The sequence below is a fragment of the Panthera pardus genome, unplaced genomic scaffold, assembly GCF_024362965.1.
Source record: "Panthera pardus isolate Hobbes unplaced genomic scaffold, ASM2436296v1 HiC_scaffold_18, whole genome shotgun sequence".
In the NCBI taxonomy this organism is placed as follows: Eukaryota; Metazoa; Chordata; class Mammalia; order Carnivora; family Felidae; genus Panthera; species Panthera pardus.
Window position 1 is genome coordinate 9,568,519 of NW_026526743.1, and position 23,769 is coordinate 9,592,287.

Below are 23,769 nucleotides of genomic sequence, written 5' to 3' on the forward strand. Positions count from 1 at the left end.
TTTTGCATCTGCCTTCTTTCATGTAGAATAATGTTTGGGGTTCATCCATGATACAGTATATATCAGTGGTACATTTCCTTTCTTCTGGAAAGGACTAGACTATAGACTAGTCATTGCAGGACTAGTCTATTGCAGACTATAGGACTAGACATTGCAGGACTAGACTATATTCATTCAACTACTGATGGGCATTTGGTTGTTATCAACTTTGGTTAATATTAGTAATTTGCTACGAACTTTCAAGTACAAGTGTTTGGATATCTGTTTTCAATTCTTTTGTTATATACCTAGGAGTGGAATTACTGGGGCACATGGTTTAATTTTTTTAAGAATCTGCCATGTGCTTTTGCACAGCAGCTACACTTTAACAGCAATGTGTCATGATTCTAATTTCTTCACCTCTTTACCAACACTTTTTTTGCTGTTGTTCTTTTACAGTAGTCATCCTAGTGGGTGTGAAATGATCACTTGTGGTTTTGAGTTTGCAATTTACTAATGACTACTGTCACTGAATATCTCTTCATGTGCTTGTTTCATTTGTGTATCTTCTATGGAGAAATGTCTATTAAGATCCTTTGACCATTTTTTAAGTTGGGTTCTGTGTATTTTGGTTGTTGAGTTGTAGAAGTTCTTCATATATTCCAGGTTCTAGACCCTTTGTAGATATGGACTGGCAAATTATTTCCTCCCATTTATTAGATTGTTTCACTTGTGTGAGAATGTCCTTCATTGCACAGACATGATTAATTCTGATGATGACCAATTTATCTACTTTGTCTTTTTCTCTTTCGATTTGGGATCATGTATAAAAATCCACTGCCAACCCTCAGGTCATGAAGATTTACCCCTATGTTTTCACCTAAGAGTTTTATAGTTTTAGCTCTAACATTCAGTCTTTGATTAATTCTGAATTGATTACCTTATATGGTACAAGGTAGTTTCAATTTCATTCTCCCATAGACTCTAGTTTTGCCAGTACCATTTAAGAGAGTATTGTTTTTCCGCTGTTTTTGGCACACTTGTAAAAAAGGAATGGATTATACATGCAGGGTTTTATATGTGGAGGCTCAGTTCTATTACTTTGTTCTATATATCTAGTCTCTGCTGGAATTGTAGTTTTGATTACTCAAAATTTGTAGTAAGGTTTTATGCCAGGAATTCTAGGTCCTCCAATTTTGTTCTTTCTCACATTTATTTTGGTTATCTGGCATCCTTACCAATTCAATAGGAGTTTTAGAATCAGGATTCCCATTTGGGCAAAGATATTGGGATTTTGCTGAGGACTGCATTACTCTTTATATTGCTCTGGAAAGGATTCCCATTTTACAGTCTTGCAATCCACAAACACAGGACATTTTCACATTTATTTAGGTTTTCTTTAATTTTCCTCAGCAGCTTTCTGGTTTTCACTGTGTATAAATCTTCCATTTCCTTCGTTAAATTTATTCCCATTTGTTTTCTTGCTCTTATAAATTGTTTACTTACTTTCCATTTGTTGACTGCTACTGTACAGAAATGTAACCTGAATTTTGAGTGTTAATATTGTATGCTGTAACTTCAATGAATTCATTCTAAGTCTGAGCTTTCTTTATTTCTAAATAGGAGATCATGTATACTATGAATAGAGAGATAGTTTGACTTCTTTTCCCATTTTGACACATTTTATTTATTTTTCCTCTGTGTTTTCTCTGTCTAGAACTTCCAGTACAGTGTTGATATGTGGTGTCAAAATGGGACACACTTGTTTTGTTCTTGGTATTAGGAGGACGTTTTCAGTTGTTTACCATTGATGTTAGCCATGGAATTTTAATAATACCCTTTTTCAAACAGCAAGTCTACTCCTAATTTTTGAGTGTTTGTTGGATAAAGTGTCCTGTACATGTCTGCTGAATCTAGCTGGTTTACAGTGTTGCTCACTCCTTTATTATTGATATCTGGTTGTTCTACCCATTATTAAAAAGGGAGTATGAGGTCTCCAACTAGTAGAGAACTGTCTCCTCAATTTTTGCTTCAAAAAATTGGGGGCTTTGTTGTTATGTATTTATTATTTATACTCGGTTTATCTTCCTGATGAATTGGCCCTTTTTTCAATATATAATGTCATTCAACATCTTTGATAATAATTTTACTTAAAGTCTATTTTGTCTGATATTTGTATACCTATCCAGATAAGTTTCATTATTATCTGCGTGGAATATCTTTTTCCATCCTTCCACTTTCAACATATTTGTGTATCTAAAGTGAGCCTTGGGGCACCTGGGTAGGTCAGTCAGTTAAGCGCCTGACTGGATTTCAGCTCAAGTCATGATTTCACATTTCGTATGTTCAAGCCCCGCACGGGCTCCGTACTATCAGTGTGAAGCCTGCTTGAGACTCTCTCCCTCTCCCTCTCTCTTTCTGCCCCTCCCCCATGCACACTCTCTCAAAATAAATAAATAAAAACTTAAAAAAATAAAGTGAGCCTTTTGTAGACAGAGAGTGGAATCATTTTTAAACATTAATTCCTTTGTCTTTTATTAGAGAGTTTAATTTATGTACCTTTCAAGTTACTACTGGTAAGAATTACTTTTGACATCTGCTGTATGTCTGATATTTTGTTTCATAATTCCTCCCTTCTTTGGGTGTCTGTGCCTCTGCGTACATGCCATTTTGATTGCCTCTGTATTTATTTTTCCATTTTCAAGTTATTTTCTGAGTGGTTATCCTGGGGATTGCAGTTTACACATTAATAATATTTGAATTTCAGTTGATACTAACTTAGCTTTAATAGCATACAAACAACTGTTGTTATACAGTCACCCTTTATGTTCTTATTGTCAAAAGTTATTCCTTTGTAAAAGATATGAACAGATGTTTTATACACTCAAGAACAGATTTTTATTATTGTTTTACACATCTGTCTTTTAAGACACATAGGAAAAACTGAGTTAGAAAACAAAAATATAATAATACTGGCTTTTATATTCACTTATGTAGTTTTACTAGTGTTCTTTATTTGTTTCTATGGCTTTGATGTACCACTAGTTTCCATCCTTTTCAGCCTGAAGAACTCCATTTGGTATTTCATATAAGCTAAGTCTGTAAGTGTGAACTCCCTCAGCTTTTGTTCCTCTAGGAGTCTCTTAATTTTACTATCAATTTTGAAGTATAGTTGCCTCATAAGGAATTCCTGACAGGTTTTTATTTTTGTTTTTTAATATTTCAAGCTTTTAATACCACAGGAGACTGCTTCCTGGCCTCCACAGTTTCTGAGGAGAAATAGGCTGTTAAACTTATTGAGAAGCCCTGTACATGAGAAGTTGTTTCTGTCTTGCTACGTTCCGCATTCACTCCTTTGTCTTATAAAAGTTGACTGATTATGTGCTTGCCAGGGATCTCCATGCATCTGTCATAGCTGAAGTTCATTGAGTTTTTGGATGTGTAGGTTGTTTTTGATAAATTTGACAAGTTTTTAGCTCTTATTTCTTCAAATATTCTTTCTCCCCTTTCTTCTTTATCCTTTCCTTCTGGGACTCCTATTATGTGCCTATCAGTATTCTTCATAGTGTCCCAGAGGTTTCTTTGTCTCTGTTCATTTTTCCTTTTTTCCCTTTTCTGCTTTTGTCCCCTTTCTTCTGCTCACACTTGATAATTTCAGTTAACCGATGTTTAGGTTCACTGATTCTTTCTTATTGCCCACCTGCTGATGAACTCTCTAGTGAATTTTGAGTTTTGGTGTCTATACTTGCCTAACTCCAGAATTTCTATTCCATCACTTTACTATAATTTCTATCTCCTTAGTGACTGACATTTTTTATGTGTTGAAACACTGTTCTACTTCTTAGTTCTCTTCCATGTTTTCCTTTAGCTGAATATTTTCAAGACAGTTGATTTAAAAATCTTTATTTAGTGAGTGCCTGGGTGGCTCGGTCGGTTAAGCGTCCGACTTCGGGATGGGTCATGATCTTGCAGTTCGTGGGTTTGAGCCCAGGTCGAGCTCTGTGCTGATGGCTCAGCGCCTGGAGCCTGCTTCGGATTCTGTGTCCCTTTCTCGCTCTGCCCCTCCCCTCTCATGCTCTGTCCCTCTCTCAGAAATAAATATTAAAAAAAAAAAAAAAATTTAAATCTTTATTAAGTGGAATGTCTCTGCCTCCTCAGAAAGACCATCATTAACGTGCTTAAGATGTACAATCATAAGATATCCTTAGATATCTGTAGTGAAGTCAGTCTTCTCAGAAGCAGCCACGATGACATTCTTTGTAACAGTAAGAAATTGTAAAAGACCCATGTTTCTTCATTTAGAGAATGTTCCAATGAGGATCTAAAAAAGCAGTTATCTCTACGTTTACTAACATGAGAACAACTTCAAGACATATGGTATGTAAATATTTCAATCTGCAGAGTAAAATATGATGAGAAAACATTTACTGAAGAATATATTCTAAAATCACATTACAATATGTAAATGCATTTTTAGAAGATTTGCGCTAAAGAGAACATAGCTTCTGGGTGAAGACAATCTGTGATGGTAGGAGATGTGACAGGGAAGGGGATATTTTACTTCTTAGTTTCTAAAATGCATCCCTGTGTGAATCTGAACCACAAAAATATACACTAGGGGGGTTTAATACAAAAGAAAAATAATAACATTTAAGAATAATTCGTAAAATGAAAATTGAGCACCAGCCTTTCTGATGACAGAAAGTTCTGCTCCTATGTCTGGTTAAACTAGAAACATTTTTATCTAAAAGATGCACAGTGTAAGAGTTCCTAAAAGAACACCATGGTCTTTATGAGATGAATGCACTATAAATAATTCAAGAACATGTAGTGTTAGAGAAGTAGGTTGATTCTATACTTTAAAACCAATGTTAATAAAACAAAATACTCACTCTATTCTTTATTCCTACTTTGAACTTCCCATTCTATTCCAAAGTATTAATATTGTGGAGTCAGAAGCACAAGGACTCCCTCATTTAACATCAAAAGGCATTTGTAAAATCAGACAAAGCAAATTTCCCCCATCAGTCTTATTTTCCAGGGTTCCTCAGGTACTTGTGCACATTAATACGTTACTTACATATGTAATCTCTTTAATACTCATTTATTTATATGAGCCGAAAGGGCATCCAGAAGGGGTCTCTGAAGAATCCTTACTGCCTAACCTCAGGGACACCACAATGCCCACTCCCCATCTCCAGTCCTTGCCTACATAGAAAATCCTTCACAGGATGACTATCGAAAAGGAGCCTCTTCCCAAGTTCCATGTCACTGGGTCAGACTGAGTTGGACTCTGTATGGAGATGAGAGGAGACCGGGAGAAGGCCCTGGGTGTGAGTAAACAATTTAGGCAGGACATCTCGGAGACAGAGAAGATTAACAAGTCCAAAATATGACATTTTAAGAAGAAGAACAATTAATGAAAAATATGACTTTTACCTGGAGAAGAGCCATTCCTCCCTTTTCTCTCTCTTCTTCTAGCCTTCTTTCTTAGGTAAGGTTATACTGTGTGACAAAAGGAATGTTGTTTAATGTTTAGAATCAACATAACCCCTTCCTCTGCCACAATATACATACGGGGAGAAACTTACTATGGGAAAAAGTCCTTTGCTGCCCACTGCAACAGGAGGGATGCAGGGACAATAAAATCTAAAAGGGAGCCAACAAGTGCATTTTTTCACCCACTTTTCCAGAAAGCCCTCCACTCCTGCTGAAACATACACACTCTATGCAACTGCATTGTCCGCTGTCTCCTTGCACTCAGCAAAAGGGAACTGGCTCTTTCAAGTCCTTGGCTCCTCCCTAGGCAGCCAGCATGCAATGAATGGTTGATGCAGGCCACAGAAGCCCGTCCATGCCATCAATTTGGAACAACTCTTAAGGGGCACCCGAGCTCCAGAACTCCCTGGTAACTATACTGAGAGTTTACATCTTTGTCCTGACAGTGATGGGAAGCCGTAAGTGGGTTTAATGTCAAAAGATGACACAATCAAGTTTTGAAAATTTAGTTATGATACAGAGAGATGGTGGAGCTGACAGAGGCATATCCCTGTCTCTAAGACTATACAGCTGCCTCTTTCTTACTGGTTTTCATTATTTTTGGAACTGGGTCACATTTTAAACTCCAACCGCACACCCTCTCCCAGAAAACTGCCAAAGACACACACCCAACTTTGAAAATCCTTTCAGGGATCTTATTACCTCAGGTTCAGAATTCTTGGTCTATTGACTCATGTTACAGGTGAGTGCACTGGGGCTCAGAGGGGGAGTTACTTTACCAAGTTACCCTGAAGAAGTCTGAGTAGAATGAACAGAACTGGGTGGAAGTAAATTCTGAAATGGTGGCCTGAACAGGTTTAATGAGAAAGGGTTTTCCAGATTACCTTTCATATTCCTGAACAAGAGAAGCTTCCCTTTCATGGGTTTAATCAAACCCATTTAATTCCTCTTTTCCAGAAAAACTATATGAAATTACAAATAGTTACAGATAGTGGAAAACACAAACAAGGGTCACCTGGGGAGATGAGCTCTGGGCAATCTCTGCACCATAAACGGATGGGCTCTGCTGGAACAAAGTTCCACATCAATCCAGACCGTTCTTCAACATCTGTACAGAAAAGACAAAGGGAACTTGAGGGGAACATCTACTTAGTTGCAGACTTCAGCTCAGAACTCAGTAATGTAAAAGACCACTTAAGGGAAGAAGAGAACTGTTGAATATTAAATTAACTGCCTAAACTAGGTTTTGAGTGTTAAAAGATTACCGACATCCTTTATGGATATGTAACGAAATACCATGAAGTTATTTACCAGACATTAAAGAACAATTCCAACTTGTGAAAGAGTAGACAGCATGTAAAACTCATAATCTGAACAATAAAAATTAAGAGGGAAAATAACTTGGAAATTAAAAAGATATCCAATGGATTATGATATTAAAGATAAAGAGGATACATCAAATTTAGAAAAGAATGCGACGAGCCATCAAAAAAGGAGAGAGAAATAGTACTGTTAATAATGGCCATTGTAAAAAGCACCATGTGGTGCCCATTAAGTGACTGAGCTAAGCCTCTGCCCTCTAGATGAGTAAGGGTTCCAAATGCAATGATCTTCTGACGCAATACTTAGAAAGTACAGATGCCTCCAACACCTGGTTTCACACCTCTCATTCTCTTCTGCATAACTGAAACAATTCCCAAATTTTAATTAACGAGGTCACAGGGCCACAAATCAGCACTTCACAACTTAATATCCCATACCCAATCAATTCGGTACTCACCTGGGTTTGGGTCCTGTGCTTTGTCCCAGACCACTCACTACGTGTTTTGTTCTCTGTGTAAGTCTCTCTGTGTCCTTGTTTCTCCTCAGTCTTTTTGCCCATTTCCGTTTCCCTCCCTCGCTATTCCTCCTTCAACCGTGTGACCCCACTCTGCTGCAGCCTCTGTTTCAATCCCCGCCGTTCCTCCCACACTTTCCGACTCCGCAGATTTCTTCTGCGTCTTTCCCCGCCATCTCTGCCCCCACTCTGCCCTCCCTGCGGCGGCGCGAAGGGCCTGCATCCACCTCCCTAGTGACGACTGTGCCTGACGCGGTTGGGGGTGGGGGGTGGGGGCCGGGGGGAGACTCGGGAGTCAGAGAAAGGTTCTGAGCAGGAAAATGACCGGCAAGGTAAATGGGGTCTGTAAGGGCCAAAGCAGAAAGGGCCCGAACCTGCCTCACAGAGATTTTAACCGGAAACGAACGCTGACGCCCGTGACCCGCACCGACTGGGCTCCGAACGTCTTATGGCCACGCCGCGAGAGGCGACAGGACGAACTCCCAGCGAGAGGGATGAGTGGTTTCAAAGATTTTACCTTACCAGGCGCCCCCGAAACCTGGGTGGGGAGGCGGGGCCCGAGGAGCCGCTCCAGGGCAAGAACCAGAAAAATGGAGACTCACTCATCCGAGCGCAACCGTTGCTCCGGGAACTCGGCTTCCGGGTCTGCAGGAAAGCGCGCATGCGCATGGGTCTCGTCGGTCAGCCGGGGCGCTCTCAGGGCGGAGCCGGGGCGGTTGCGGAAGCGGCGGGTGTGGTCGGGACCCCGGCGCGCTGGGTTGCCTGCCTTGCACCACACGGGGGCCTGCCGTTTGGTCTTCTGTTTGTCCTTCCTGCCCCGCGGTTTCGGGTTCTGCTTTTGGATTCCTTCCAGTCCCGCTGGTGTCGTTTGGAGCCAGGCTGGGCACAAGGTTAGGGAAGGGTGGGCCGCTTCTGTTGGGAGTGGTGGTATTTGACAAGTTGATCACGGTGCCCATGGGAACATTTTTAGCGAGCGGTGCAGATTGGCCTCCAGCGGGAGAGGGGGAGCAGCGATGCTACCTGGGGCCGGGGCGTCCTCGTGGGGCGACTGAGACCCGGACAGTGACAGCTCCTTGTTTAATGAAGTTAAAGCCGGGTGGTCAGTATCGGTGATGGACGCTAGAATGCGACATGCAAAACTCTTCTGTGGGGAATGTGCAGTTTGGTACTAGTTGTAATTTTCACTGAACTGTCACTTCTTCTCCCCATTGGCCCTTCTGCTCTCCTGGGGGTTCCAGGCCAGGCTCTGGGCTGTGGGGGGGTGAGGGTTGGCACATTGCTTTAAAGAAGCAAACATTTCTGCCTCTATGGGTTATCAATTTTTCTCTCTTTATTTGATATTGGAATCCACACCTTCGAGGTGAATTATAAATCCAAACGCCTTTGAGACCTACCAGATGGCACCTGTATTTTGCTTAACCTTTAATTACTAAATATCATTGCAATTTTAGTTTAAAATTTTTTTCACTTCTTTTGGAAGACTAGTTTTTACTTGAAAATTAGATTTTTAAATATGTATTTATTTTGTGGGAGAGTACAGGGGCAAGTGCAAGCAAGGGAGGGGCAGAGAGCTAGATCTAGAAACCCAAGCAGGCTCTGAGCAGAGCCCTCTGCCCACCCCCCCACCCCCCCCCCAACCCCCATTCTGGGCTGGATCTCACAAATCCTGAGATCATGACCTGAACCAAAACCAAGAGTCTGAGGCTTAATTAACCGACTGAGCCAGCCAGGTGCCTAGAAAATTAGATTATTTTAACTGATCGCTTCGTTTTCTGTTTCTGAATGCTTCGTGCGAAGTGCAGTTAACGTAGCTTCTAAAATGTGTACTCTTTCAGAGATACTTAACTTTTCCTAGTACTGATGAAATACTGGTTTTGAGATATTTCCAGAGACATGTGGTAAGGATGTCTGTTCTTTACGTGAATAATACAAGCAAATAGTAAAACTAGTTTTTCACATCTTCAGTAGCATCATATACACTCTTAATAATTTTTAATACGAAATATGCAAGTTAATAGCTCCTCTTCTGTTTCCTGTGGAAATTCTGAAGGTGGTGCTGGCTGCATTTGCTTTTCACACCCTCTCTGTTATGTGACTGCCCCCTCCAGTGCTTAAATCTCTGCAAGGAGTGAATGAACAAATGACTACACATTGTTTAACAGTTTACAATAATTTATAGGTATCTTGTCATTTTAGAGGGCTGTATATTCTTTCTGCAGCATGCAGAGATGACCTGGGACACAATGAGGTCAGGACTCCAGAGAACAAAAGGGCTGATTGTTAAAACAAAACAAAACAAAAAACAAACATGGAGTGATTAGATCAGAGGGGTTCATGACCCACCAACTGGGGTTTTCAGAGAGAGCCAAATAAAAAGGTTGAAGAGAGAGCATAAAACGATACAAAGGTGCTTATCAAGACAAGGATGCCTTGGGTAGCCCTCACTTCTGGGGAAATTCTGGAGATGTTGTCCTGTGAATGTGCTGGACCCACTGCTTGTATCTTAAGAGCTTGAAAACTATGGAGTTGCTGGCCCAGATCGTGAATCCCAAATGTCTGACAGTAGAGAACGTTAAAAGTAGGACATGTGCTGATTGTGTGATCTTCTTATTCAGCACCCCCAGTCATATTTCTATATAATGTTTCCACTGTTCATTGTCAGTCACAAGAAGAAAGTGGTATTTGCCAGCACAGTTAGGATCCAGCCGCTGATTGTTAGGCACACAGAGCTTTTATTTTAAGTTCTATCATCTTGGAGTTCCTGGGGCCATCGTGATGTCCCGGAAGACACTCAAGAAGCAGGTGGTGCCAATGGATACACCAGTGGCCACTCTGAACATACAAAACAAGTTGCATCAAAACTCAACGAAGATATTTTTCAAGCCAAAAGTGTTGCTGAGCAACGTCTTTAATGATGATGAGCCAGAGGTTGGCTACAGTCAGGTGCTTGAGAAGCAGGTCTTAGGAAGGTATTTAATCATTTTTAATTATTTTTTACTGTATAGACTTCTCTTTTGTTTGACCTTTATCCCGCTGTAGGATGTGAAGAATAAGAACACTTATTGTCATTTTGGTAGGAATCCCCCTTTACCAAATGCCAAGCATTAATAATGTTATACCTACTGTAGTTTTTGCTGGGTATTAACTTTTCTTATGCACTTTGGCATACTTCTGAATTTTTAACTTCACTGATCTAATAGTCTGTTCATAAATAAACATCTCATAAGGATAACCATACTCATTTTGGGTTTTTAAAAGAGTTTTTGTGTGTATTGTTTTTTGTTCAATATTCTATAAGATTTTTGCAGTAACATTGTTAGTTCAAAAAACTGGCTGATGGTATGTATGTCAGGATCCAATTAAATTTATAAGTTACTTTAAGAAGAATTGACCTTTTTATAATATTGAGTTTTTCTACCCAGGAACATGATGTAAATTTACTTTCATTTATTTCTACTTTCATGTATTTCAGGAATGTTTTATTTTTTCACCATATAGGCTTTACATATTTTGTTAGATTCATTCCTAGTTAGTATATTTCATTTTTTAAAGTTACTTGTTTTTTTATTTAGAGTGCAAGAGAAAGAGAGAGGGTAGGAAGAGGGAAGGGGGGTGGAATTCCAATCAGTCTCCATGCTCAGCATGGAGGTGGATGTATCACTCCCTGGGCTGAAACCAGGAGTTGGCCACTCAACTGACTGAGACACACACCCACGTGCTCGTATTTCATTTTAGGATACACTATTTTTTGTTTTCTTTTGTTATTTATTTGTTTATTTTTATTTTTTTCATTTACATCTAAGTTAGTTAGCATATAGTGCAACAGTGATTTCAGGAATAGATTCCTTTATGCCCCTTACCCATTTAGCCCATCCCCCCTCCCACAATCCCTCCTGTAACCCTCTGTTTCTTCTCCATATTTAAGAGTCTCTTATGTTTTGTCCCCCTGTTTTATATTATTTTTGCTTCCCTTCCCTGTGTTCATCTGTTCTGTGTCCTAAAGTCCTCCTATGAGTGAAGTCATGATATTTGTCTTTCTAATTTCACTTAGCATAATACCATCTAGTTCCATCCATGAAGTTGCAAATGGCAAGATTTCATTCTTTTTGATTGCCAGTAATACTCCATCGTGTGTGTGTGTGTGTGTGTGTGTGTGTGTGTGTGTGTATGGCACATCTTTATCCATTCATCTATCGATGGACATTTGGGCTCTTTCCATACTTTGACTATTTTTGATAGTGCTGCTATAAACATTGGGGTGCATGTGCCCCTTCGAAACAGCATACCTGTATCCCTTGGATAAATACCTAGTAGTGCAATTGCCTGGTCGTAGGGTAGTTCTATTTTTAGTTTTTTGAGGAGCCTCCATACTATTTTCCAGAGTGGCTGCACCAGCTTGCATTCCCACCAGCAGTGCACAAGAGATCCTCTTTCTCCACATCCTCACCAGCATCCATTGTTGCCTGAGTTGTTAATGTTAGCCATTCTGACAGGTGTGAGGTGGTATCTCATTGTGGTTTTGATTTATAGTTCCCTGATGGTGAGTGATGTTGAGCATTTTTTCATGTATCGGTTGGCCATCTGGATGTCTTCCTTGGAGAAGTGTCTATTCATGTCTTTATTTCTTCATTGGATTATTTGTTTTTTGGGTGTTGAATTTGATAAGTTCTTTATAAATTTTGGATATTAACCCTCTGATATGTCATTTGCAAATATCTTCTCCCATTCCATCAGTTGCCTTTTAGTTTTGCTGATTGTTACCTTCTTTGTGCAGAAGGTTGTTATTTTGGTGAGGTCCCAGTAGTTCATTTTTGCTTTTGTTTCCCTTGCCTCCAGAGACATGTTGAGTAAGAAGTTGCTGCGGCCAAGATCAAAGAGGTTTTTGCCTGGTCTCTCATCGAGGATTTTGATGGCTTCCTGTCTTACATTGAGGTCTTTCATCCATTTTGAGTTTATTTTTGTGTACAGTATAGGAAAGTGGTCCAGGTTAATTCTTCTGCATGTTGCTATCCAGTTTTCCCAGCACCACTTGCTGAAGAGACTGTCTTTATTCCGTTGGATATTCTTTCCTGTTTTGTCAAAGATTAGTTGGCCATATGTTTGTGGGTCCATTTCTGTGTTCTCTATTCTGTTCCATTGATCTGAGTGTTTGTTTTTATGCCAGTAACATACTGTCTTGATGATTACAGCTTTGTAATACAGCTTGAAGTCTGTAGGTTACACTATTTTTTAAAAAATGTTTATTATTTTTGAGAGAGCACAAGTCCGAGAGGGGCAGATGGAGAGAGGGAGACACAGAATCTGAAGCAGGCTCCAGGTTCTGAGCTGTCAGCACAGAGCCCGACTCATGGCTCAAACCAAGGAACCAAGAGATCGTGGCCTGAGCCCAAGTCAGACACTGAACTCACTGAGCTACCCAGGCACCCCTATTTTATGTTATACCCTTGTAATTGCTGGCCCTGCTACTATAACTTGTAAATGATCGTTTGTTGTATATCAGCTATTGTACAAAAATATTCTATTCTATGTATAGGGTTGCCTGTGGGGCTCAGTTGGTGGAATGTGCAACTCTTCAACTTGGGATCATGAGTTTGAGCCCCATGTTGGGTGTAGAGATTACTTAAAAACAAAATCTTTAAAACAAATAGTCTATGTGCAAAAAGGCTATTGTTTTTCTGTATCAGTACTATAGCCTATTAGCTTACTGAATTATTTTTCAAAGTGGATTTTTCTAGGAGTTCCTTTGTGTTTCCAGAGGCATACTTGTATCATTTGCAAACATAGTTCTACATCCTTCTTTCTCATTCCTATGCCATTTTAAGTTGCCCTGGCTAAACCTCCAACAAAATGACAAATGTATACAACCGGTGACCATGTACTTTTTTAGTGTGGTTTTCTGGCCTTAGTGGATATATCTAGCACTTCCCTATGAGCAAGACAAAGACTTTGTTTTGTCAAGTTGGGAAAGATCCTAAAGAATTTCCTAATTTCACGTGTTTTGATGTAACATTCTTACATGATGAATTCCTCCAAATAATGTTTTTGTAACTATGAGTAAGATTTCTTGATTTCTCTTCATAAATGTGATACAGTATATTAATGAGTTTCCTAATAGTGAATCATCCTTGAATTTTAGGCACAAATTCTTTGCTATCATATTTTTATATGATTTTTCAGGGGTTTTGGCTATATTTATTTTACATGGTACCATCTGTCAGAAGACGTAACATCTTTCTGTGGTATTCTTTTTGGTACAAACTAGGATGTTTCAGTATCAGAATTTTATGTGACGTATAAAGATAATTTGGAAATTTTACTTCCTCTCTGATGCTCTTGAGTAAGTAGCATTAGCTTATCTGCTATATAAAAGAGTGGAAGAATCTGGCTGCTAATGTGATCCGGGTGCTTTAATTTATGAGGGACTCTGATAAATGTCTTCCTCTTCTCTATGGATATTGGTGTGTTTGGACTCCTTATCTTACTGAAGTCAATTTTGATAAAATGTATTTTCTTAGAAAATGTTCATTTTATATAGGCTTTCTAGTTAATTTGTTTTGAGTTGGGGAAGCAGGACAAATATTTAATTTCATTTCTTGGCATCATGTTCTTTATTTGCATTTATTGAAAACTTTGAATGTATTGCACTTATTGAAAATTTTAAAAATAGAAAATCCTTCTTGGGTCATTTGGAGAATTCTTTCTTTCTGCCCATAAGTTAAATGGTGGTGGTAGTTGGGTCTGAGGATTAACAAAAAATTAGACTGGGGTAAGAGAAATTCTCAGGGAAGCACAGAATCCAGTGAGGCACATATGCTTCTCCACTGGTCTTTCATGGCTCAGACCTCAGCATTTCCTCCTTCCATGGGACACCCTGTCTGCTTCCAAGAATAATGGAAAAGGAAGAGTTGCTCTCAAACACTCCAACTGTTTCTTTGGATACGCTCACTAGAAACTTCTAATAGATCCTGGTAATTAAAGAATTTTTCAGAACCATTCTCAGCTCCCCAAGTGTTGAACCAACATTGTCACTACAGCTGACATGTTGATGGCAATTCTTTGGGGAGGTGAGGTCACAGAATCACTAACCTCTATCTCAGGGTTTGGCTTCCTCCCTCCCACACATGCTTTGCCTGCTACTTTACACCCAGCTCCCAGTTCTTGTGGCAGGAAGGAGTCTATGAGTATCTTCTAGTTTAGTCTCTAAGGTTAGGAGATGCAGTAGGAATCTGGGTAGGTGAGCATGTCTGGGAAAAGAATCTTCCGGCACAGGCTGAGCTTGTGAGAGAGACTGCTCAATCAGTGCATGACTGCTGCTAACGTAATTTAACAAAATCCTCATTGACGGGGTTCTTCGTGTTTGATCCAAGTGCGCTCAGAGTCTGAATTTTAAGATACTTCAAGATTATAATTTCAGGGGGCACCTGGGTGGCTCAGTCATTGAAGCATCCAACTGTTGATCTCAGCTCAGGTCTTGATCTTGGGGTCATAAGTTCAAGCCAGTGCTGGGAATTGACAGCCTACTTAAAAAAAAAAAGAAAAGAAAAAAAAGATTATACTTTCAGAATTGATCTGCCATACAGTGTGCAAGGGTCACAGAGACATTTTCAGGACCAATAATGTGATTTCTCTAAAGGCATGTGTGTGTGATAATGAGTATGATGGAACTAATTGAAATACAGCAGAAACAGTAGAAACAGTTGTCTGAATGGGAATTGCTGAAATTTATTCTTCTGTAACTTGAGTATGATGCGCTAAATAGAGAGAGTAAATATGTCTCTACTGAAAATCTCTGTGGTCTCTTGATCAGTGAGACAATCTTCTTTCCTAAAATAAGGAAAGGTCCTTTAAGAAAAAGCTAACGTCACTATAGAGGGTTTTAAAGAGCAAAAGATTAAGGACTTTATTTTTATATATTAATTTAATTTTAATATGATGGATTAATTTAAAAATATAATCTCATCAAGGAAAAAAAGCAATATTAAGCTATATTTCTTCTGGTTTAAAATCGTTTCAATACTATTCCCAACTCACTACTCACTTCTCTTGATTTTCAATTTATTAAATCCCCAAGATTCCAAGTCTTCAAATTCCATTTTGCATGTTTGTATTATACTTTAATTGCATTTTCAAATCAAATATTAGTTCAAGTTTCAGTTTGTTTATTCTAAAATAACAAACATACACTGATTAATATGTATTTAAATAGGATTAATATTTTCTGCCCTAATATGCTTTATCGCTATGTGAGTTTTATGTCCCATATATTAGCACACAGTGCAGTTCTGCACAATAATTTCTCTTACGGATATCATTGTACCTTTGGTCCAGGCAAAAAATGAAATGAGTTTTCTGCTGCCATCCTGACACTTGTCTATATTACATAAATCAGATTGGCTCATATAAAATTGTTCAGTGCATCTATAATTTATTAAAGCCTTTGAAACTTTGCTCCTTAGTTATATTGGTCAAAAAGAACACTTTAAAAAAGTGGGAAATGATCAAACCAGGTTTATTAAGGAAAATAAATTTAAAATATGAGAAGGTGTCTGTGTGTATGTATATACCCATGACGAGTTTCCTGGCATAGTATAGTACAGTAGGAAACATTCATGTCATTGAAACTAGGCTACCCAGGTTCAAATCCTGATTCTACTTCTATTTAGATGAGTCATTTAACTTCCCGTGGCTAAATTCTCCTCATCCACAGAATGAGAGTAATGTTAGTTCCTAACTCATAGGGTTGTGAATATTATATAAGTTACAATAGGGAAAGCAGTAATAACAGTGACCCACACATTGTAAGTGCTATTAAAAGACACACATGTAACTTGGGAAATCTCTTAACGAAAGACAATATAGTTTAGATGTTCATTCTCAGGGAACAGGAGAGATAAGGTGAGATTTTATTTTCCATGAAAGTGTAGCCTGAAATTCATACTTTAATGCAGAACTCTCTGCCTGTGAATTTGAATATTGAGTTCTGGACAATGACAGAATGGTTTCAGTGCATTTGAATATAGCAGTGATCTTCCTATCCCAGATAGTCATTGGAATCCTGATCAATTTCTCACTCTTCTATCATTAGATGTCCCTTTGCTGCAGAGGATGCGAGCAGAGATCCACAAAGTTGGTTCTCAGGCACCTGAGTGTAGCCAACTCCTTGCCCATTCTCTCTAGAGGAATCCCAGAGACCATGGCAGCTCTAGGGCTGAAACATTTCACCATTTGTTATGGATGCTATGTTCTTTTATATGTTCACGGAGTGGCCAGAGGTATGTCCCTTTGTTCCACCTGCCCCTTGAGTGTCTTCCAGGCCATGACGATCAGCTCTGGGAACTCCAGGTGGGCACATTGGCCCCTGCAGTATCCTATGCGGGGGTGTTCTGCATGTTGGTAAACATGTTTTTTCCTATTTATATGGCTGGTAAATGGAACAACAAAACTATTATCCAAAAAAAGTGATTTGGGATATTGTTGTGCTTCACAGTGTAAAGACAAGATCACAGGCTCATTAGATGCAGCAATGATATTTTCCATACATTTTGTTTTTGGGACACATGACCCTGCCCAGCAACTCCTTGGTTTTTCTTATTCACTGGCACAGAGGGTCCAATGCATCCATAAGAGCAATCTGTCCCCCACCAAGCCCTCCAGTGAGACCGTGAGACCAGAGCCACCCAAAACATCCTTGTTTTGGTGTCCACCTTTGTATCATTTTATGCCATTTTGTCCATCATTTGTGTTTACTTGGCTCTCTTGAATAATTCTAGTTGGTGGCTGGTGAATATCACTGTACTAATCACTGCATGTTTTTCAACTATTAGTCCTTTTGTTCTCATGAACCATGACCCCAGCATATTCAGGCTGTGTGTACTGTGTCTGCTGTGGAAGAAATACATAATTCCCTCATCTCATCATGGAAATATAATAGTCTTCCACCAGTTCAGCCATGGATGCCCTGAGACCTCAAATAATGTTAAGAACAAATATGTTCCAGTTTCCATGCAGAGAGAGAGGTGAATGAGACCCACTGACACCAGCCTGATATGAAATAATAAAGATCATGGTACAAGAAATCCTCTATAATATGTGTGTGCTTATATAGTTGTGTTTTTATTAATGGTAACAGTGGAGAAGTTAAGATTCCATAAAACAGTCCTGAAATAATGTGAACATACTGGAAATATCTTTGGATGTGTAACTTTCATATTGAGATATTAAATTTTCCCAAGATGTACCTGAGAGTGGAATTGTAAATCCTGATTTCTGATGCAAATGGCCTGGGGTGAAGGTGGAGGGAAAACTAGATTTTACTTATTATTGGCTTTGGAGGCTATGTTGTGAATATTATGCCTCATATCTAAGAGATATTGGGAATGTTTGAAATATGATAACATTTATGGAGCAAGTTGAGTGCTTTAATTAAAATATTTTCTGGTCAACGTTTGAAGAGTAAACTGCGGGCGACAAAGAGGAACATAGGAAGAGGTGTCAGCTGAATTTTAGAAAGGGTGCAGGTGCAGCCAGTAAACAGATTGCGTATGTGGGAAAAGACTGAATGACTTTTGAGATGTTTACAAGGTAGACTGTTCTGTGTTAAATCTTGATGGCAGTTGGCTGTGTTGGTGAGAAAGAGATTTCAAGATGGACTTCTGCTTTTCCAGCTTGAGGTTATGGAGGACCATTTCATCAAGCTTGGTGGCTTGGTGCAGGAGACGAGTAGCAATTTGAAGGTGGAGTATATGAACATATTTTGTTTAACAAGGGATAGTATCACTTTTGAAATCACCACCAGGGCAATATAGACAGCACTGAAAGGAAAAAAAGATATTAACTAAAACATAGAACTATTTTAGGGGGGCCTGGCTGGCTCAGCCAGTAGAGTATGCGTCTTTTAATCTCCAGATGGTGACTTTGAGCCCGTTATTGGGTGTAGAGGTTAATTAAAAATAAAAAATTTAAAGAATAAAGATTTCAGGGGCGCCTGGGTGGCTCAGTCAGTTGGGCATCTGACTTTGGCTCAGGTCACGACCTCGCAGTTTGTGAGTTTGAGCCCCGCATCTGGCTCTGTGCTGACAGCTCTGTCTCTGTTCCACCCCTGCTCTCTCTCTCTCTCTCTCTCTCTCTCTCTCACTCTCTCTAAACTAACGAAACTCTAAAAAATGTTTTTAAAGAAATATTTTAATCTAATTGTTAATAAATCATAAGCACTTGCAAGGGTTTTTTAGATAAATATTTTAGTTTGGAATAACTTGAGATTTTCAGAAAATTTGTAAAGATAACATTGAGAGTTCCAAAATGTCGCTCACCCAGTACCCTAAATGCTACCATCTTAACTTTATCATTGTTCATTTGTCAAAACTAAGGAACCAACATCGGCATGTCATAGTCAGACTTTATTTACATTTCAACTGTTTTAACACGTTCGTTTTTCCCTATCAACATCCAACCCAGGATATCACATACATGGAACTGTCCTGTCTCCCCCAGTCTCCTCTGCTCAGTGACATGTTCTCACACTTTCCTTGTTTTTCATCACACGTTTGAGGTGTACTGGTCCCTCACATTTTAGAATGCCTCTAAAGTTGAATTTCTCAGACATTTTCTTTTTCTTTTCCTTAAGTTTTTTTATTTGATAGGGAGGACGGGGGCAGAAAGAGGGAAAGAAAGAATCCTGAGCAGGCTCCATGTGGTCAGCGCAGAGCCTGACCTGGAGCTTGATCCCACTAACTGTGAGATCATGATCTGAGCTGAAATCAAAAGTCAGTCGCTCGACCAGCTGAGCCACCCAAGCGCCCCTGAAGTTGTTCTCCTGAATAGACTGCGTTTATGGATTCTTGAGAAGAATATCACATCTCATCACGGCATACAGTCTGAGAGGTTTCATGCAATTAACACGAGTTACCTTGGATGATGTTAAACATGATCAGTTAGTTAAGGTCATGTTCACCAGACTCCTCCACTGTAAAATTACCATGCATGCCTTTCCATACTCTATTCTTTGGGAAACTCTAAACACAGCCCACAGTCAAGTGAGGGGGCGGTGGGGGACGATGGTACTTGAGGGTAGGGGTGTGCTGTTGAACTAAGCTCCACATCCTGGAGGGCTAAGTAGCCCCATTTATTATCTGCCATTCTTCTGTGTGGAAGCTGTGTCACTTCTCCTTCATTTATGTGTTTATTCAATTGGTTCCTCATATCAGCATGAACTCATTTATACTTATTTTATACCTTGTGTTATACTTCAATGCTCTGCAAATTATTTAGTTGCTTAGATTGTTCAAGCTTTGGTCATTGGAAGCTGTGGTATAAAGTACACTCAGGGGGCGCCTGGGTGTCTCCATCAGTGAAGCATTCAATTTCAGCTCAGGTCATGGTCTCACAGCTTGTGGGTCCAAGCCCCCCATTGGGCTCTGTTTTGATAGATCAGAGCCTGGAGACTCCTTCGGATTCTGTGTCTCTCTCTCTCTCTGCCCCTCCCACTCTTGTGTGCGTGCATGCACTCTTTCTCCCAAAAATAAACATGAACACACACACACACTCACCTGGTCTTTGTCTCAGGTTCCTGGCTCAGAGCTTCAGAAACCTTTAAGAATTCCTAAGTGGTAGGCGTGTCCTTATTACACTAAGGAGGCAACTCTGGGCAAGGGTTCCCCACAGAACTTCAAAATGGGGGACTGGACACCTCTGAAAGACCAACTATGTGATTGGATGGAAACGCTTAGCAGCCCAACCCCTAGGGAGAGGAAGGAGGCTGACTGGGGATTGAGTTCAGTCATGTGGCCAAAGATTTAATCAACCAAGTCTAGGTAGTGAAGCCCTGATTAAACACCTGGAGTTGCTCCTGGGAGCTTCTTTGTGGGGGACAAAAGCTACTGTATGAGCAGTCCTCCTCCCAAACCTTACTCTATGGATGCCTTCATCTGGCTCTTCACTGCTATCCTTTACAATAACATGTGAAATGACAAAACTAAAACAATTTAGTAACGAGTTTGCTGTCTTTTATTCCAGGGAAGACAACCCTTGATTTGGGGAGGACAGAGCCTCCCATCCAGGGAATGGAGTGCTCTTTCTGATGGATTTGGGGCAAGATTGACTTTTAGAAGAGGCAGTGCAGAAACAGAGTATGTTTGGCTAGGAGGTCAGGGATTTCCTTAGAAGAACAGAACTGCTATTTTCCAGTATAAGGTCGGCCAGCTGAAACTGAGTTAGAGGTCTGTGATTGGTATATATTAGGTTTCTTTGCTGATGTTTCACATAAGAGCAGGCTGGTTTAGATTTGTGATGTGGGTCGGGCACCTGGGGTGGCCTCCATTTTTTGTGTCCCAATATACCAAATAACTTTATCAAGGATTATCACACATATAGCACTTTCCGAGTTCTGTGAGTCTTCCCTGCAAATATTGAACAAGAGGGGATCAGAGGAAGCCTTAAATTTGTAGTTGGCTGGAGATGCATGGGAGGTTTGGGAATGCCTGACTTGTGACTGGTGTCTGAAGTGGGGGGAGTCCCAGGCAGGACTTTGTCCTTAACTTGTGGGGTCTCTACTAACACCAGATAAATTCAGAATTATATTGAATTGAAGGACACCCAGTTGGTATCAGAGATTGGGTAACAGGAGGCAGGAGCTCTTTCAGGTTTGGCTATTGTGGCCCTTTGATATGTCCCCATTTTTTTTTATTACTTCCTTACTCTTAACATTCTGCCATTACAAGATCCCCCAGGCTCATCTTGTATTTTCCCTGCTCCTGTCACAGAATCAGCCATAACTCCAAGGAGCCTTTTTTTTTTTTTTTTTTTTTTTTTTTTAGAGAGTAGTGTTAGAAACCAAGATGTGGGTGCTGAGTGTTCTCCTTGCTACTGGAATGTCATTGCTCTTAGACTCTCTGAGTAGAACGACCTGGGAATTACCTGTCCTCACACAGATCTAGTTTTCTCTTTCCCATTGTATTTACTTACCTACAGCTAACTGCTCTCATACTGATGTCCCTGACTCTGTTCCCATACTTCAGGGTTCATTTTAGCCTTTCCCCCTTGCTTTTCTGTATCTGTCTATATTTACCAAGTACTATGGCATCATATGCCTTTGAAGAGTTTTCCATCTATTCCTCCGCGCTCCCATGCTCTCTGCACACTGCCTATAACCCCCTCCCTCTGGCCTCATTTGGACCCTACTCTATCACACGCCTGTAACCTTCCAAATATGTCCTATTCACCTGCCCCTGCAGTGCTCACAGCAGTTTATTATTTTTTTTTTAATTTTTTTTAACGTTTATTTATTTTTGAGACAGAGAGAGACGCAGCATGAACGGGGGAGGGGCAGAGAGAGAGGGAGACACAGAATTGGAAGCAAGCTCCAGGCTCTGAGCCATCAGCCCAGAGCCCGACGTGGGGCTCGAACCCACATACCGTGAGATCGTGACCCGAGCCGGTCGGACGCTCAACCGACTGAGCCACCCAGGCGCCCCTAAACTTTTTTTTTTTAACGTTTATTTATTTTTGAGACAGAGAAAGACAGAGCATGAACGGGGGAGGAGCAGAGAGAGAGGGAGACACAGAATCGGAAGCAGGCTCCAGGCTCTGAGCCATCAGCCAGAGGCCAACGTGGGGCTCGAACTCACAGACCGCGAGATCGTGACCTGAGCTGAAGTCGGACGCTCAACCGACTGAGCCACCCAGGCGCCCCGCAGTGCTCACAGCAGTTTAAGATACTGCATGTGGTAAATGTCATCTTTCAGGGTTGTTGCAGGGATGGAAGAAGTAAAAAAAGGTGGAAAGTGCCCCCCATTTTCAGGCATCCAAGGTCAGGAGATGCCTGTATTCTTCCAACATGTGAGGACATTGTCAAGACACACATGTGCATGCAGACTCTTTGAATGTAATTCCATACACAGAACTGGCAATGCGGGAGTACAGGCGAGTGTGTGTAAATGTGAGTGTGTGCTTGTATTTGATGAGTGCACGCACAAATGTGAGTTTGCTACGGAGTCTATGAGTGTGAGTGTGTAAACGTAAATGGCTGTGGATTTGAATGTAGCACATAGGCAAGTGTTTGGATCTGTGTGTAATGTTTCTGTATGTGTGTGTGTGTTCGTGAACTACGGGATGTCCATCATGATTCTAGTGTCTGACATGAATATGGGGAGTATTTGTGTATTTCTGTGTAGTGAAAACAAGGGCTTAATTAGGATTCTGATATCATTCTGGTAAATGTACCGCTTTGAGATTATGAAATAGATTTCATTCTCCCTGGTCATGTTATTTGGTCTTTAATTAACTTTGATCTTAATATAGCTACTCTATTTTTAATAGCATTTATGTTTATCTTTTGTCCAGGATTTTACTTTGTGTCCTTAATTTTTGAAGGGAATTTCCCCTAGGAAATATATTTTTGTCTGTCTTTAAAAAATCCAATTGTCAGGGGCGCCTGGTTGGCTCACATGGTTATAGGTTTAAGACTCTTGATTTCAGCTCAGATCATGATCTCGTGGCTCCTGAAATTGAGCCCAATGTTGGGGTCTAAACTGACAGCACAGAGCCTACTTGAGATTCTCTTTCAACCTCTCTCTCTCAAATAAATAAAACTAAAAAAACAAAAAACAAAAAACAAAAAACAAAACAAAAAAACAACCAGTGACAATGTTTGCTTTTCAATGGGGCCTTTAGACTATGTCCTTTTACAGATATTGTTATATAGATTTACATTATCTTGCTATTGCTTTCATGATGTCTCCTTTGCTCTATTCCCTCTCTTTCTGTTTTCTTTGAAATAAGTCAATTTTTACAGATGATTTTGTTTTAAATCCTTTTCTTTGGTTCAATGGTGTTGCCTGTAATTATTTTTTGTGTGTTTGCTTTAGGGGTTATTCAGTACAGCTGACCACAGTATACCTTCACGTGAGTTTATATTTCTTCATATAGAGCATCTGACCCTTCCTTTCCACATGGACTTCCAGTTCTCCACTCCTGCCCTGTGCTACCATTAGTATAGGTTTCTTTTACATATACTATAAACATATATGCTAGACTGTTAGTTTCTTAAACAGTCCATGAGTTACTAATTCTAGTGCTCTTAATTCCTTTGTGTAGATCAAGAGTCTGCCACCTACAGAACATGAGCCAAAAACAGCCTAACGTCTGTTTTTTACGTGAAGTGTAACTGGAATGCAGCCACACTCATATTTAGGAACTTCTGACCCAATAAGGGCATACTGGAAGAGTAGTAACAGAAACAGTATGGCCTACAAAGAATAAAATATTTACTATATGTTCCTTACATAAAAGTTTGCCAACCTCACACATAGTCACATTATCTTGACATCTAAGTTAGTATAAAATTGGGATATGAAACATACTGAAAAGTCAATTTTGTAGTCAAATATTAGGCAACGGTGACACAATATTGGTCTCGACTGGAGGAGTAAGACTAGGAATAAATGGGAGTTAGTAGGTCT

General features: G+C 40.0%; 2 protein-coding genes across 13 annotated transcripts in view; both read right to left on the minus strand.

Annotated features, from left to right (window-relative positions):
* The window catches only part of LOC109260969 (zinc finger protein 677-like), a 51,240-nt gene extending 43,384 nt beyond the window's left edge, over nt 1-7,856 (minus strand). The window contains exons 1-2 of one of the 3 annotated variants that reach the window (XM_053906233.1): nt 7,838-7,856; nt 6,494-6,586 (exon numbers count right to left, since the gene is read on the minus strand). Coding sequence is in view for 1 of the 3 variants with exons in the window: in XM_053906230.1 (XP_053762205.1) it covers nt 5,419-5,433 (15 nt within the window). In the remaining 2 variants the exon portion in view is untranslated. Of the gene's footprint in view, nt 1-5,418; nt 5,485-6,493; nt 6,587-7,258; nt 7,412-7,837 lie in introns of those variants that run through there. The other 2 variants (XM_053906230.1, XM_053906234.1) reach the window with 2 other exon arrangements.
* Nucleotides 1-23,769, minus strand: part of LOC109260960 (zinc finger protein 677-like) — a 205,703-nt gene that overhangs the window by 6,966 nt on the left and 174,968 nt on the right. For 4 of the 10 annotated variants that reach the window (XR_008423386.1, XM_053906241.1, XM_053906236.1 and 1 more), the window contains exons 1-2: nt 6,494-6,541; nt 5,419-5,484 (exon numbers count right to left, since the gene is read on the minus strand). The exons of the other annotated variants lie outside the window; for them this stretch is intronic. Coding sequence is in view for 3 of the 4 variants with exons in the window: in XM_053906241.1 (XP_053762216.1) it covers nt 5,419-5,433 (15 nt within the window). In the remaining variant the exon portion in view is untranslated. Of the gene's footprint in view, nt 1-5,418; nt 5,485-6,493; nt 6,542-23,769 lie in introns of those variants that run through there. 10 annotated transcript variants of the gene reach the window in all.